Here is a 14581-nt window from a genome sequence, read left to right on the forward strand (position 1 = left end):
TAATTACGGATAGATACTTGTGGCAGAACATTCTTGGCTGATTACCGTAGTTAACTGGAATCTATCACCAGGTTTTTGTCTCCTAATCTAAGAGCAGCATGATGAAGGAAAAGAGATCCTGATTCCAGCCATGTGTCTCTTACTGGGCTGCTTAGTGTAGCTGTGATAAAATCACTATAATCAGCAGGAGATTATCATTAGAGGACTAATGGTAGTCCAGCGTATTCATGAGCTCTGTATATAACTGCTAGATCTGCAGCAGAGAAGACAATGATTTTATCAAAATGACAGCAAACAGCTCAGTAAGTGACACATCGCTGGAATCAGGGTCTCTGTCTCTACATTATGCTGTGACAGATTCCCTTTAAATAGGGGTTAAGTTTCATTAGTTAACCTCTTACCACTCGGGTGATTTCAAGTTTCTTCACCCCCTCCCCATCTTCAAAGAGTCATAACTTTTTATTTTTTAAGACAAAGCCGTAAAACATTACAGCTTGCTTTTTTTTGCAGGAAGTTTAGTAGTTTTGAATGACACCTCTCATTTTACCATAAAATATACTGAAAACAGTTTTAAAAATTTGTGGTGGGGTGAATTGGAGAAAACAAAAAAACAAACAAACACAAAAAACACATAATTCCGCCATTGTTTTGGGGGTTGTGTTTTTAGGGTGTTCATTGTGCGGTAAAAATGACCTGGTCATGTCGTTTTCTTTTTTGCGCTATCACTTTTGCCATTGTAAGAGATGTTATCTAATATATAAAGTTGAGTGTATGTGTGTATGTGTGTATGTCCGCTAAAGGAATCTGTGTATGTGTGTATGTCCGCTAAAGGAATCTGCCCCATCACATTTACAATCACGAAATTTTGCACAGACATCCCATGTGTCTCAGGGAACGTCAGAGACTATGTTTTGACAGGAAATTTAACCCTGCACTTTACAGTTACTCTCCAAAAAACCTGCCTCCATGAAAGTCAATGGAGCTGCGAGCTATACGTTATTAATAGGAGCTGCGAGTGGTTGCTATAGGAACAAAGGACATTCATAGTATAAGAAGTTTATGTGTGAGGTAATAAGATGTCGGTGGGGAGACGGATAGAGAGAGACAGAGAGAGACAGACAGTCAAAGAGACAGACAGAGGCAGGCAGACAGAGACAGACAGGGAAAGAGACAGACAGGGAAAGAAACAGATAGAGAAAGAGACAGACAGAGAAAGAGACAGACAGAGACAAACAGGGAAAGAGACAGGCAGACAGGGAAAGAGACAGACAGAGACAGACCGGGAAAGCGATAAACAGGGAAAGAGACAGAAACAAGGAAAGCGACAGGGAAAGATACACAGACAAACGGAGAAAGAGACAGACGGGGAAAGAGACAGACCTGGAACGAGACAGATGGGAAAAGAGACTGACAGACAGATAGAGACAGACACAGAGATAGAGAGACTGATACAGAGACAGACAGACAGAGACTAGAAGAGAGAGAGAGAGACACAACGTCCAGGTACTACAGCTAGTGTATATATATATATATATTAGTACTGTAACTATGATACAAGATGAACCCAAAAAAGTTTTATTGTCAGGGCACCAGAGAGCTCAGAGAAACAGTTGATCTCTTCCCTTTCCTTTAGATTTTACTCAACTGACCTGAATCCAGTCCCGGTGTCGTGGATATGAGACAATACTCAATTATTATATTGCTATACTCTTTGGAGAATTCAATAAAAAGTTAATACCATATATAAAAAAAATGACCTGGCAGCATGATTTATGATTTGTTTCGCTTTTTTCTGATACTCGAAGATTTCCATATTTTGGTAGGAGCGCTGCGAGGGCTTTATTTTTCTTGGCGAGTTGATGATTTCATTGGCACAAATCTTGAAATATATACAAGGTTTTGTTTGTTTTTCATTGCATTTTTACTTTATTTTTTTTGCTTTATGGTGTTTATTGTATGGGTTATTTCTTTTTCTTAACCTTTTTATTATTTTTATGCTCTTTATTAATAAACTGTAAAACAGGGGGACTTTCTATATATGCAAAATCCTTTTATTTTTTACTTAAAGCATATATGTTTTAATTTTTATTTCATAAATCAATAGTACACATGAAAATAAGAAACTTTATAATATATCTTGTCAGGGAAATTTGCTTTCTTCTCTGTCAGAATTGATCAGTCATTATCAAAATTCTCAATTCTGTATTCAGTGAAGACGTTCCCATTACTGAGAAGGGCCGTGGCAGTTGGTGCTGATGAGGTTCTATGATGACGGGAGAAGGATGGAGCAAGAGGCAGAGGGAGGAGCTAGAAGCAAAGGGAAGAGATAGAGGCATAAGGGGGAGCTAAAGGCAGAAGGAGTAGCTAGAGGCAAAAGGAGGAGGTAGAGGCAAAGGGAGGAGCTAGAGGCAAAGGGAGAAGCTAGAGGCAAAGGGTGGAGCTAGAGGCAGAGGGAGGAGCTAAAGGCAGAAGGAGTAGCTAGAGGCAAAAGGAGGAGGTAGAGGCAAAGGGAGGAGCTAGAGGCAAAGGGAGAAGCTAGAGGCAAAGGGTGGAGCTAGAGGCAGAGGGAGGAGCTAGAGGCAGAGGGAGGAGCTAGAGGCAAAGGGAAGAGCTAGAGGCAAAGGGAGAAGCTAGAAGCAGAGGGGGGAGCTAGAGGCAGAGAGGGGAGCTAGAGGCAGAGGGGGGAGCTAGCGGCAGAGGGTGGAGCTAGAGGCAGAGGGAGGAGCTAGAGGCAAAGGGAAGAGCTAGAGGCAGAGGGAGGAGCTAGAGTCAAAGGGAAGAAATAGAGGCAAAGGGAAGAGCTAGAAACAGAGGGAGGAGCTAGAGGCAGAGAGAGGAGCTAGAGGCAGAGAGAGGAGCTAGAGGCAGAGGGGGGAGCTAGAGGCAGAGGGGGGAGCTAGAGGCAGAGGGGGGAGCTAGAGGCAGAGGGGGGAACTAGAGGCAGAGAGAGGAGCTAGAGGCAGAGAGAGGAGCTAGAGGCAGAGGGGAGAGCTAGAGGCAGAGGGGAGAGCTAGAGGCAGAGGGGAGAGCTAGAGGCAGAGGGGGGAGCTAGAGGCAGAGGGGGGAGCTAGAGGCAGAGGGGGGAGCTAGAGGCAGAGGGGGGGAGCTAAAGGCAGAGGGGGGAGCTACAGGCAAAGGGAGGAGCTAGAGGCAGAGGGGGAGCTAGTGGCAAAGGGAGGAGCTAGAAGCAAAGGGAGGAGATATAGGAAAAGGGAGGAGCTAGAAGCAGAGGGGGAGCTAGAGGCAGATGGGGAGCTAGAGGCAGAGAGAGGAGGTAGAGGTGGATCTCCTGCCTCCTCCTCTCCCTTCTATCTAAATATATAATCTCATCAGTAGCAGCTCTCATTTCCTATGTCTGTTATTGTAAAGTCTTCACTGAATACAGATTATACCTAAGCATTGAGTAATTGATAACTGCTCTTAAGCCCACTGCACACAACCGGAACCTTACCTGTGACTTATACGATGGGGTCACACCACCGTATTTTCGGTCCGACAAAATATCAAACTGCACTCAGATCAATGTTATTCTATGAGGCTATTCATATGAACAATGTTTTTCCTCAGACCCACTGTGTCCGAGGAAAACAAAATTACAGCATGCACAAATTGCATCCTGAGAGGGGTTTTCCCCACAAACAAATTTCATTTTAATCAACAGATCTTGGAATAATAATCATTTCCACAATTGGATGCGTTTTAAAAAAATGTTCCTGTGCTGAGATAATCTTATATATGTGCGCCTGCTGTGTACTGTGTAATAGACGTGTCTGACTGTACAGGGACATGGTCTGATCATACCACGTCTCTTGGGCTGGGAGGAAGCAAAATAGAGTATAAAGTCATTACAGCACAGGATCACAGCTGATTCTTTTTGTGAAGTAAAACATTTCCCTGCCTGTTATTAAAAAATGTTTTACCTCAAAGAAATGAATTATTGGCAATCTCCCGGGCAGGGGAGGAGTATAACTACTTTAAAGCACGGGATGGCAAATAATGCTTTCTACAAGGCAACACAGTTTTTATAAACAGACAGGGAAATGTTTTACCTCACAAAAATAATCAACTGTGACCCTGTGCTGTATTGACTTTATACTATGTATGCATCCTCCCCTGCCCAGGAGATGTGGTATGATCAGACCATGTCCCTGTCAGACACAACCATTACACAGTACATAGCAGGGACACATATATAACATTATCTCAGCACATGAACATTTTTTTTAATCACATCCAATTGTGGAAGTTATTATTATTCCAAGATCTATTGATTAAATGAACTTTAAAATTAACTTTGTTCCTGGGAAAACCCCTTTAAATTGGATTGCACATGGCCATGCAAGTCAATGGATCCATGAAAAAAATCGGACAACACTTAGATGACATCAAAGTGTGGTCCGATTGTCATGGACTGACAAGATGGAGGATTTTTTTTTTCCATCTTCTCCACATGCGAGAAAATTGGATCACACTCTGATCAAAGTAGATCAGAGTCTGACTGGAATTATTGAACTGATTTGCTCAGAGGAGAGAAAATACGGTCGTGTGACTCTAGCCGTATGTGGTAGAAAATACGTAAGTGTGTCCCTAGTCGTATGTGGTAGAAAATACGGTCGTGTGACCCTAGCCTTATGTGGTAGAAAATACGTAAGTGTGTCCCTAGCCGTATGTGGTAGAAAATACGTAAGTGTGTCCCTAGCCGTATGTGGTACAAAATACGGTCGTGTGACCCTAGCCTTATGTGGTACAAAATACGGTTGTGGGTCCCTAGCTGTATGGGGTACAAAATACGGTCGTGTGACCCTAGCCGTATAGGGTACAAAATACGGTCGTGTGACCCTAGCCTTATGTGGTACAAAATACGGTTGTGGGTCCCTAGCTGTATAGGGTACAAAATACGGTCGTGTGACCCTAGCCTTATGTGGTACAAAATACGGTTGTGGGTCCCTAGCTGTATGGGGTACAAAATACGGTCGTGTGACCCTAGCCGTATGGGGTACAAAATACGGTCGTGTAACCCTAGCTGTATAGGGTACAAAATACGGTCGTGGGTCCCTAACCGTATAGGGTACAAAATACGGTCGTGTGACCCTAGCCTTATGTGGTACAAAATACGGTTGTTGTGGGTCCCTAGCCTTATGTGATACAAAATACGGTTGTTGTGGGTCCCTAGCCTTATGTGATACAAAATACGGTTGTGGGTCCCGAGCCGTATGGGGCACAAAATACGGTCGTGTAACCCTAGCTTTATGTGGTACAAAATACGGTCGCGTGTCCTTAGCTTTATGTGGTACAAAATACGGTCGCGTGTCCCTAGCTTTATGTGGTACAGAATACGGTCGTGGGTCCCTAGCCGTATGGGGTATAAAATACGGTCGTGTGACCCTAGCCGTATGGGGTACAGAATACGGTCGTGTGACCATAGCCTTATGGGGTACAAAATACGGTCGTGTAACCCTAGCCTTATGTCGTACATACACTTTAGGAATGAGTTAATATAATATGTGGTTGTAAAAAAACCTACCCATAATGCAAAGTCATTGGTTTTACCCCCAGTTCCAATATATTCTGATACACATTGATGATTTAATGACATATAGTGTCTGGTGTAGTGTAATTTATCCCATACAATGTACCTGAGAGAGGCCTGGAACGGTAAAGTCCATCAGTCCTAGCCCATTACAGGAGTGCATCTCTAGAGCTACAATTACTCTTGTCATTGGGTTTTGTCCTTCATTGTTTTCCTGAAAAATACATCAAACTGGATGAACATGCCCAACTTATTCTGTCGGTATGACATAATATAATAGGTGCCTTGATTTACTAATTTTCTCAACATATTCCTGAAAAAAATAAAATAATATCTCAATTTCATCAATTTAAAGTGGTTTTATCAGTTTTGTGAAAAACCCAAAAAGTTAAAGTAGATGAAATTAGAAAGCTTTTCTCAAATACAAGTCATCAGTAAATCAGATGATTTCTCCTATTATTACAGGGACAAAAGTTTTACTTTCACTTTAGCAGAATGAGCATAGAATGTTGTGATATCCTCTACCCTGGGAGATACCAAGTGTGGGGGTGGAGCTGACTGTAAATGGTAAATAGAGCCTCCCGCTCATATCTACAAGATCTGTGGTGAATTCAATCAATTTGCTTAATGTGTTGGTAGAATACAAAAAAAAAAAGAAATCGATGAACCTATTTTTCTCAAGAATTTCACAAACAGTGAATTATTTCTCTAAGGCATCCCAATGGGCAGATAATCATTTAAAAGAAAATCAGTTGAAAATTTAGCTATCACTGTCAGAAACCTAAACTTTATGCTGATCTGTAAAATAAAGGAATCTATCTTTGATTGATGCCAATATCACACAGCTGCACAGATTTCCCCTGTGTTTACATACTGCGCAATCCCAGACTCCCCCTTCAAAGTGGTATGTCCCAGCTCAGGAGCAGGACACAGTACACACCTGTCAAAATAGTGAGTCAGTGGAGAGCCCAACTTCTACAGACTCTTAGGGGTACTTTGCACACTACGACATCGCAGCTGTGATGTCGGTGGGGTCAAATCGAAAGTGACGCACATCCGGCGTCGCTGTCGATATCGGAGTGTGTAAATCGTTTTTGATTTGATTAACGAGCGCAAAAGCGTCGAAATCGTATGATTGGTGTAGTGTCGGTCATTTCCATAATTTCGGAAGGACCGATGTTACGATGTTGTTCCTCGCTCCTGCGGCAGCACGTATCACTGTGTGTGAAGCCGCAGGAGCGAGGAACATCTCCTACCTGCGTCCTGCGGCTCACGCCGGCTATGCGGAAGGAAGGAGGTGGGCGGGATGTTTACGTCCCCCTCATCTCCACCCTCCGCTTCTATTGGCCGCCTGCCGTGTGACGTCGCTGTGTCGCCGCACGACCCGCCCCCTTAGTAAGGGCCAGAGCGACGTCGCTCATGGTGATTTCTTTTCCTGAGGAAGGAGACGGAGGTCTCTGAAACGCGTAGGAACTGTCAAACAAAAAGGAAATCTTTTAATTTACACGCATCAGTGTTTTTTAGCGCGGCATAAACCCAGTCTTCTCTTCTACCTGTGTGATACAAAATTCCTCTCCTGGGGCTGCAGCTAAACCACCGGGCACTCACAGGCTATCATAAGGGGTTGTGACTGGCACAATCTCACCAGGTGAGTGCTTCTTTGTCTTGTCTGTCTACCATCTTACCGGGTAAGACCCTATTGTGCTTTTTTCCCCCCTACAGTTTTACATAGTGCTGTCAGCAGGAAGAGTTAACTGAGAATCAGTCAGTCCACCATGACAGCCTAACAATGAACTCGTAACTCTTATCCGCAATATACAAACGGTGAAAAATATTTAATCCATTTCATCTTTTAAGCCCCCAATTCATGCATTTAGGTCCCGATTTACAAGGATTTAATGGAAAAAAAAACCCGAAACAGTCCTAGGTAAAACATCAATGCTACATATAATCTACATGCAGTCACACCTCATCATCAGTTCCCAGTTTGGCTCCGATTTGCTGCTGGAGCAGCTGTTTTGCCTTCACCCATGTAGAAAGGAGTTGCTGTCTGATGACGATGGGTACCATCTCTGCCTGGGAACTCGCACTGGTCAAATCTAAGGCGTAGTCACACACCTAAAAGGATAAAGAACAGATCATCACATAAAAGACATGATGCTGCACATAAGGCAACACATATTTGTAAGGCCGCTCTGAGCCAACTTGACCGTCTATATTATGCCTATAATATCTGGACCCCCACTAGTCCCCCTGAATTCGACTAAGGTCATCAATATAGAAAACTGAGAAAGAAAGGGGGTGGGGGGTGGGGGGTAGCAACCAGAATAGTGTTTGAAGATTGATTTTCAAACAAGATCATCTCTTATGAAAGAATTTGCATATCTTTATTCAATACAAAAAGACATAATTGTCATAAGTTACAGAGTGTTCAAAAAATTACCAATGCAAGTCACATACAGGTGATAGCTAAAAGACCCGGAGCAAAGAGCATTAGGTCTGGTGGGTCACCATAGGAAGTGAAGGAGTTAAATGGATGTGTCAGTTCCATCATAGTGAGAATCTACACATGTCAACATCAAACCCCGTATTCCTGCTTACTCATAGTGATCCAGGACAGACCAACAGCGACCGCACCCCAACGCGTTTCGTGGTGTTCTTCAGGGGACTGCGACATGGTGTGCTACAAGAGGGGGCTTTTTATACCTGTGCCCAATTAACAATAGAATCGCCAAACACCCACACCGACCGCATGGGGGGCGGTTCACATTGTGCCACCTTTGAATATATCACCCACTATGGTTTATATAGATACTGCCACATAAGGTTACAATACATGGCAGTTTTATAATTACTACTTAATAGGGGTATTTTTTATATCTATTTCCCCTTGATGTAATACACATAAATGTCTACATGTTTATACTCCATAATGTCCATCTATTGTAATCATATGGTGCATTTGTGGTGCATTTTTCTTTTAAATCAAGAGAACAAAACATAGTGTTTGTGGGATCCCTCTCTTAATAAATAATTATTTTTTGCATTTCTAACTAGCCAGCATTTGTACAATTATATATTGGATCCTTTTGTGTCTCCTCTGATGCTGTTCGCATCATTTTGGGAATCTATTCATGCCCAGCTTTGTATGCCCTTATTTTTGCCCTTTTCAAAAATGGCCGCGCCCGTGGCACGCATGCGCGGTGTGATCCTTTCCTGCGCGACTTTGAATGACGGCTTCCTTAACGGGATGGTACGGGCGCAGTGTGACGACACTTTGGTGCCCGCGTCACTTCCGGGAACGGCCCGATGACTGACACTCCGGATGGATCCCGCCCCCCATGCGGCCGGTGTGGGTGTTTGGCGATTCTATTGTTAATTGGGCACAGGTATAAAAAGCCCTCTTTTGTAGCACACCATGTCGAAGTCCCCTGAAGAACACCACGAAACGCGTTGGGGTGCGGTGACTGTTGGTCTGTCCTGGATCACTATGGGTAAGCAGGAATACGAGGTTTTATGTTGACACATGTAGATTCTCACTATGATTCAACTGACACATGTCCATTTAAGGCTACTTTCACACATCAGGTTTTTTCCATCAGGCACAATCCGGAAAAAAACGGGTAAAACGGATCCGGTACCGCATCCGTTTTATCCCCACAGATTTGAATTGTTACCGGATTGTGCCTGATGGCTTTGCGTTGCATCCGTTTTTTTCCGGATGCGGCAAAATTAATTAAAGAGGCGGCCGGAGGCAACGTATCTTGTAACGTTTTTTTGTCTGGCAAAAAAAAACGCATCGCGCCGGATCCGGCATGATACAGCGTGTTTCACAATGGAAGCCTATGGACGCCGGATCCAGCGTAATGCGGCAAAAAACGGATGCGGCTGCCGGATCCGTTTTTGGAAACTGAGCATGCTCCAATGTTTTAAAAAAACGGATCCAGCAAAAAAAAAAAAAATGGACAAAACGGATGCAAAACGTTTTTTTACGCATCCGGCATAACGGATCCGTTAAAAAACGGATCCGGTGGATCCGGTTTTTACATTTTTTGCCGGATCCGTTGGATCAGGAAAAAAAAGGATTGTGCCTGAATGCAGAAATCTGATGTGTGAAAGCAGCCTAACTCTGCTTCACTTCCTATGGTGACCCACCAGACCTAATGCTCTTTGCTCTGGATCTTTTAGCTATCACCTGTATGTGACTTGCATTGGTAATTTTTTGAACACTCTGTAACTTATGACAATTATGTCTTTTTGTATTGAATAAAGATATGCAAATTCTTTCATAAGAGGTGATCTTGTTTGAAAATCATTCTTCAAACACTATTCCGGTTGCTACCCCCCCCCCCTTTCTTTCTCAGTTTTCTATATTGCTTTTATAGGGAGGAACCGCTTGTGAATTTATGATGTGTAAGGGGTTTCCATGTGTTCCATCTTGTTTTCTAAGGTCATCAATATAATTTCGGGCAGGTGTGGGCAATTAATTTTCCCGAGGGGCCACATGAGAGACCGTGACTGGTGAAGAGGTTGTAACAATAGGCGGAAATTAATTCTGCTCAATACTAATATTAACTATAATTATTGTTTTATATTAATATTAATTGTAGCACTTAATACTGAGTAGAATTAAGTTTGCTGACATCCCCATACATACAGCATGAAGCCACACACAGCCCCCCTATATACAGTATGAGCCCCCACACAACCCCTATATACAGTTTGAGATCCCTCATAGCTCCATCATATACAGCCACCACATAGCCTCCTAAATACATTTGAGCCCCACATAGCCTGTAATATATTATATGACCCCCCATAACCTCCTATATACATTTCTGAGTCTCACATAGCCTGTTATATATATTTCTGAGTGCCACATAGACTCCTATATACATTTCTGAGCCCCACATAGTTCCCTATATACAGTATGAGTACCCCATTGCCTCCTACATAAATGCAAATGTGCCGTCCCCTTGCCAGCAGCCACCGCTGCTCAGAACTGGACCTTCAGGGGTGGTGGATGGAGGGTCTCCGGACCTGGGGGTCTCGCGGACACGCCGAATAAAATGGGGGACGTAGATGTACGGACTGGGCCGTATTGAGTTTGTGACGCCACCCACAGTGTGTGTTGAGGTGGGACACTACCGCTGCTGTTACGGGCACCCGGGGGAGATGTTGTGCAGCAAGATGTTAACCCCTCCGTGGGCAGGGATGGTGGCCCCGGGACCCGTTGGCTCTGGTGCAGGGGGAATGACGACCGCAGAGGGTGTTGGTGTACTCACAGTTAGGAAAACACACAAGTCTCTGGTAAACCAAGATGGTGGTGGCCGGTGCCGCGGCCGGTTGCGTTCGGGATCCCCCACCCGGCTGGTGGTCTCTATCCTTTTCTTGCACCTTTTTAGTAGAAAGGACTTCCTTGTATGAAACGTAGGAGTCCGCTCCCGGCTGGATGTGGCCTAAGAAGCCGTGCCCGCAGATATTAGCCCGCGGGATCTATGGGCCCTGGCGGTGACCTCTTATCCCTAATCGGTGGGCTGTTGTCTTCTATGTGGAACTTTGGGTGGGACAGGACCTCTAGTCCTGGCCTCAATCGGTTAATTAACCAGTTCCAGTAGGTTCTGGTTCCTGGCCTCAGGGTCCGAGTACCCCCTTGTGCTACGGTTTCCGGGTCGGTTCCCCGTGTCGGTACCGGCGGGCTACAACCCTGGCCCGGTCCACCTCGGTTCCACCGAGCCGTCTTCCCGTCTCCTGTCGATGGAGACCACCGTCTGCCTCCTAGCCAGTGGCACCAGGGCTCCTACCCTGGTACCTGTCAGTTTACTTCAGGCCTGACACACAGGCCTGAACTCCACTACTGAACTCTAAAACTGAACTGACGCTTTTCCCGCCCCGGGCAGTCTAAACCCCTGGGTGGGCGTGCACCAACCTCCTGGCCACGCCCACTGGTGTGTCTATCTGTCCCTAAGGGGGATGACTGGGGTTTAATGGTTGGCTGTGTGTTTTCTAATGAGGGAAAGGTGTAATGCGGGGGCCTAACATTGACTACCTGGTTTTGCCAGGGTTTCACAGAAATATCCCATACACATAAAAATACTACCGTATACTCACCTCGATCCCCTTCACCTGCTGCTCTGCTCCGACCTCTGCTGCACTGACGCTCTGCAGAGCGAAAGTGATGATGTGATGTCATCGCGTCTGCTGTGTCTTACACTGATTGGTGGTAGATGGAGTCTGCGACACCATCTGCCACCAATTGATCCACCGCTCTCTGCATGCACATAGTGGTGATATTGGGTACCCGGCAGCAGGGGAGGGCATGGTGCGGCCCATGGTCCATTGTTTTTAGCCCTTCAGCTGTCTAGGTGCGTGAGAATCAGTGAATCAGGCCTGGGTGTTATAGCCTTTATAAATGTTTCGGCATAATGTCAGTATTAAAGTAGCCTAGGAGTAGAAACTTTCTGTATTGTATGGAGGCAGCAGGGATGCATCTGTATAAACTCAGCGGCAATGACAAATGACAATGTTTCAGCCGGAATCCGGCGATGACAATTGGAACAATTGCATGTTTCACTTAAATGTCCTCCGGAACTTTTTGGAGAAAAGAAACTAATTAAATTTCATGAATCCAAAATCTCCGGAGAATCAAAGCACAATATGCTCAGGAGTCCGAGGCCTTATGGTAACCTGCAGGCGAAAGTGTTATGTCAATGTCACTCCTGCGTGGGTTCTGCAATGGAGCGGTTTCAAATAAGCGTCTATTTAAGGATCTATGGGAAGCGGAGACCGAGGCAATTATCTATAAAGTAACCTTTCCATAGAGGAACCGTGCCAGCAGCTCCGTCCAATTTACACAAATAGTCAAAGAGTTAACGTATAAAAACCGCATTCATTTATCCGCCGATATCCCTGTAAAGTGAAGGCGTACCTCCAGGGCGAGTCTCACATCAGGAAGGCCATTTGGATCAATTGATAAAACAAGTGCTACATTAGATTTCTCAGGTCCCTTCCCCGCAGCCTTCTTGCCTTTCTCTGTACGCAGACTTGTATCGGATCTTTTATTATTGTCTGACACAGGTATCCAGCGAAGAATCAAGCCTTTGGCTACGACATTGGACAGCACAACCAGCAGCGCCGGGTTCCTGGATGGCATATGGAAGAGAAAAGGGGCTTAGTGCTGGGAAGAAATGAGCAAAACGGCATGGACACTTACAATTGGGGGCTATTGCTCTGCCGAAGATTTACACTACTTTCCACTGAAGATTTTACTGTGTTACTTGCATACTGTATCAATGATTTTCCAAGACTAAAGAGCACTTTACACGCTGCGATATCGGTAGCGAGCATACCCGCCCCCACCGGTTGTGCGTCACGGGCAAATTGCTGCCCGTGGCGCACAACATCGCTAACACCCGTCACATGCACATACCTGCTCTGCGACGTCGCTCTGGCCGGCGATCCGCCTACTTTCTAAGGGGGCGGTTCATGCGGCGTTACAGCGACGTCACGCGGCAGCCGTCCAATAGCAGAGGAGGGGCGGAGATGAGCGGCTGGAACATGCCGCCCACCTCCTTCCTTCCGCATTGCCGGTGGACGCAGGTAAGGAGATATTCATCGCTCCTGTGGTGTCACACATACAGTCAGGGCCAGAAATATTTGGACAGTGACACAAGTTTTGTTATTTTAGCTGTTTACAAAAACATGTTCAGAAATACAATTATATATATAATATGGGCTGAAAGTGCACACTCCCAGCTGCAATATGAGAGTTTTCACATCCAAATCGGAGAAAGGGTTTAGGAATCATAGCTCTGTAATGCATAGCCTCCTCTTTTTCAAGGGACCAAAAGTAATTGGACAAGGGACTCTAAGGTCTGCAATTAACTCTGAAGGCGTCTCCCTCGTTAACCTGTAATCAATGAAGTAGTTAAAAGGTCTGGGGTTGATTACAGGTGTGTGGTTTTGCATTTGGAAGCTGTTGCTGTGACCAGACAACATGCGGTCTAAGGAACTCTCAATTGAGGTGAAGCAGAACATCCTGAGGCTGAAAAAAAAGAAAAAATCCATCAGAGAGATAGCAGACATGCTTGGAGTAGCAAAATCAACAGTCGGGTACATTCTGAGAAAAAAGGAATTGACTGGTGAGCTTGGGAACTCAAAAAGGCCTGCGCGTCCACGAATGACAACAGTGGTGGATGATCGCCGCATACTTTCTTTGGTGAAGAAGAACCCGTTCACAACATCAACTGAAGTCCAGAACACTCTCAGTGAAGTAGGTGTATCTGTCTCTAAGTCAACAGTAAAGAGAAGACTCCATGAAAGTAAATACAAAGGGTTCACATCTAGATGCAAACCATTCATCAACTCCAAAAATAGACAGGCCAGAGTTAAATTTGCTGAAAAACACCTCATGAAGCCAGCTCAGTTCTGGAAAAGTATTCTATGGACAGATGAGACAAAGATCAACCTGTACCAGAATGATGGGAAGAAAAAAGTTTGGAGAAGAAAGGGAACGGCACATGATCCAAGGCACACCACATCCTCTGTAAAACATGGTGGAGGCAACGTGATGGCATGGGCATGCATGGCTTTCAATGGCACTGGGTCACTTGTGTTTATTGATGACATAACAGCAGACAAGAGTAGCCGGATGAATTCTGAAGTGTACCGGGATATACTTTCAGCCCAGATTCAGCCAAATGCCGCAAAGTTGATCGGACGGCACTTCATAGTACAGATGGACAATGACCCCAAGCATACAGCCAAAGCTACCCAGGAGTTCATGAGTGCAAAAATCGGAACATTCTGCAATGGCCAAGTCAATCACCAGATCTTAACCCAATTGAGCATGCATTTCACTTGCTCAAATCCAGACTTAAGACGGAAAGACCCACAAACAAGCAAGACCTGAAGGCTGCGGCTGTAAAGGCCTGGCAAAGCATTAAGAAGGAGGAAACCCAGCGTTTGGTGATGTCCATGGGTTCCAGACTTAAGGCAGTGATTGCCTCCAAAGGATTCGCAACAAAATATTAAAAATAAAAATATTTTGTT

General features: G+C 44.9%; 1 protein-coding gene across 2 annotated transcripts in view; it reads right to left on the minus strand.

The window, feature by feature from the left end:
• The window catches only part of CFAP46 (cilia and flagella associated protein 46), a 370852-nt gene that overhangs the window by 223558 nt on the left and 132713 nt on the right, over positions 1-14581 (minus strand). For both annotated transcript variants that reach the window (XM_075348545.1, XM_075348544.1), the window contains exons 20-22: positions 12459-12672; positions 7499-7648; positions 5637-5744 (exon numbers count right to left, since the gene is read on the minus strand). In XM_075348545.1, coding sequence (XP_075204660.1) covers positions 5637-5744; positions 7499-7648; positions 12459-12672 — 472 coding nt within the window. The remainder of the gene's footprint in view (positions 1-5636; positions 5745-7498; positions 7649-12458; positions 12673-14581) is intronic.

The sequence above is a fragment of the Anomaloglossus baeobatrachus genome, chromosome 5, assembly GCF_048569485.1.
Source record: "Anomaloglossus baeobatrachus isolate aAnoBae1 chromosome 5, aAnoBae1.hap1, whole genome shotgun sequence".
Lineage (NCBI taxonomy): Eukaryota > Metazoa > Chordata > Amphibia > Anura > Aromobatidae > Anomaloglossus > Anomaloglossus baeobatrachus.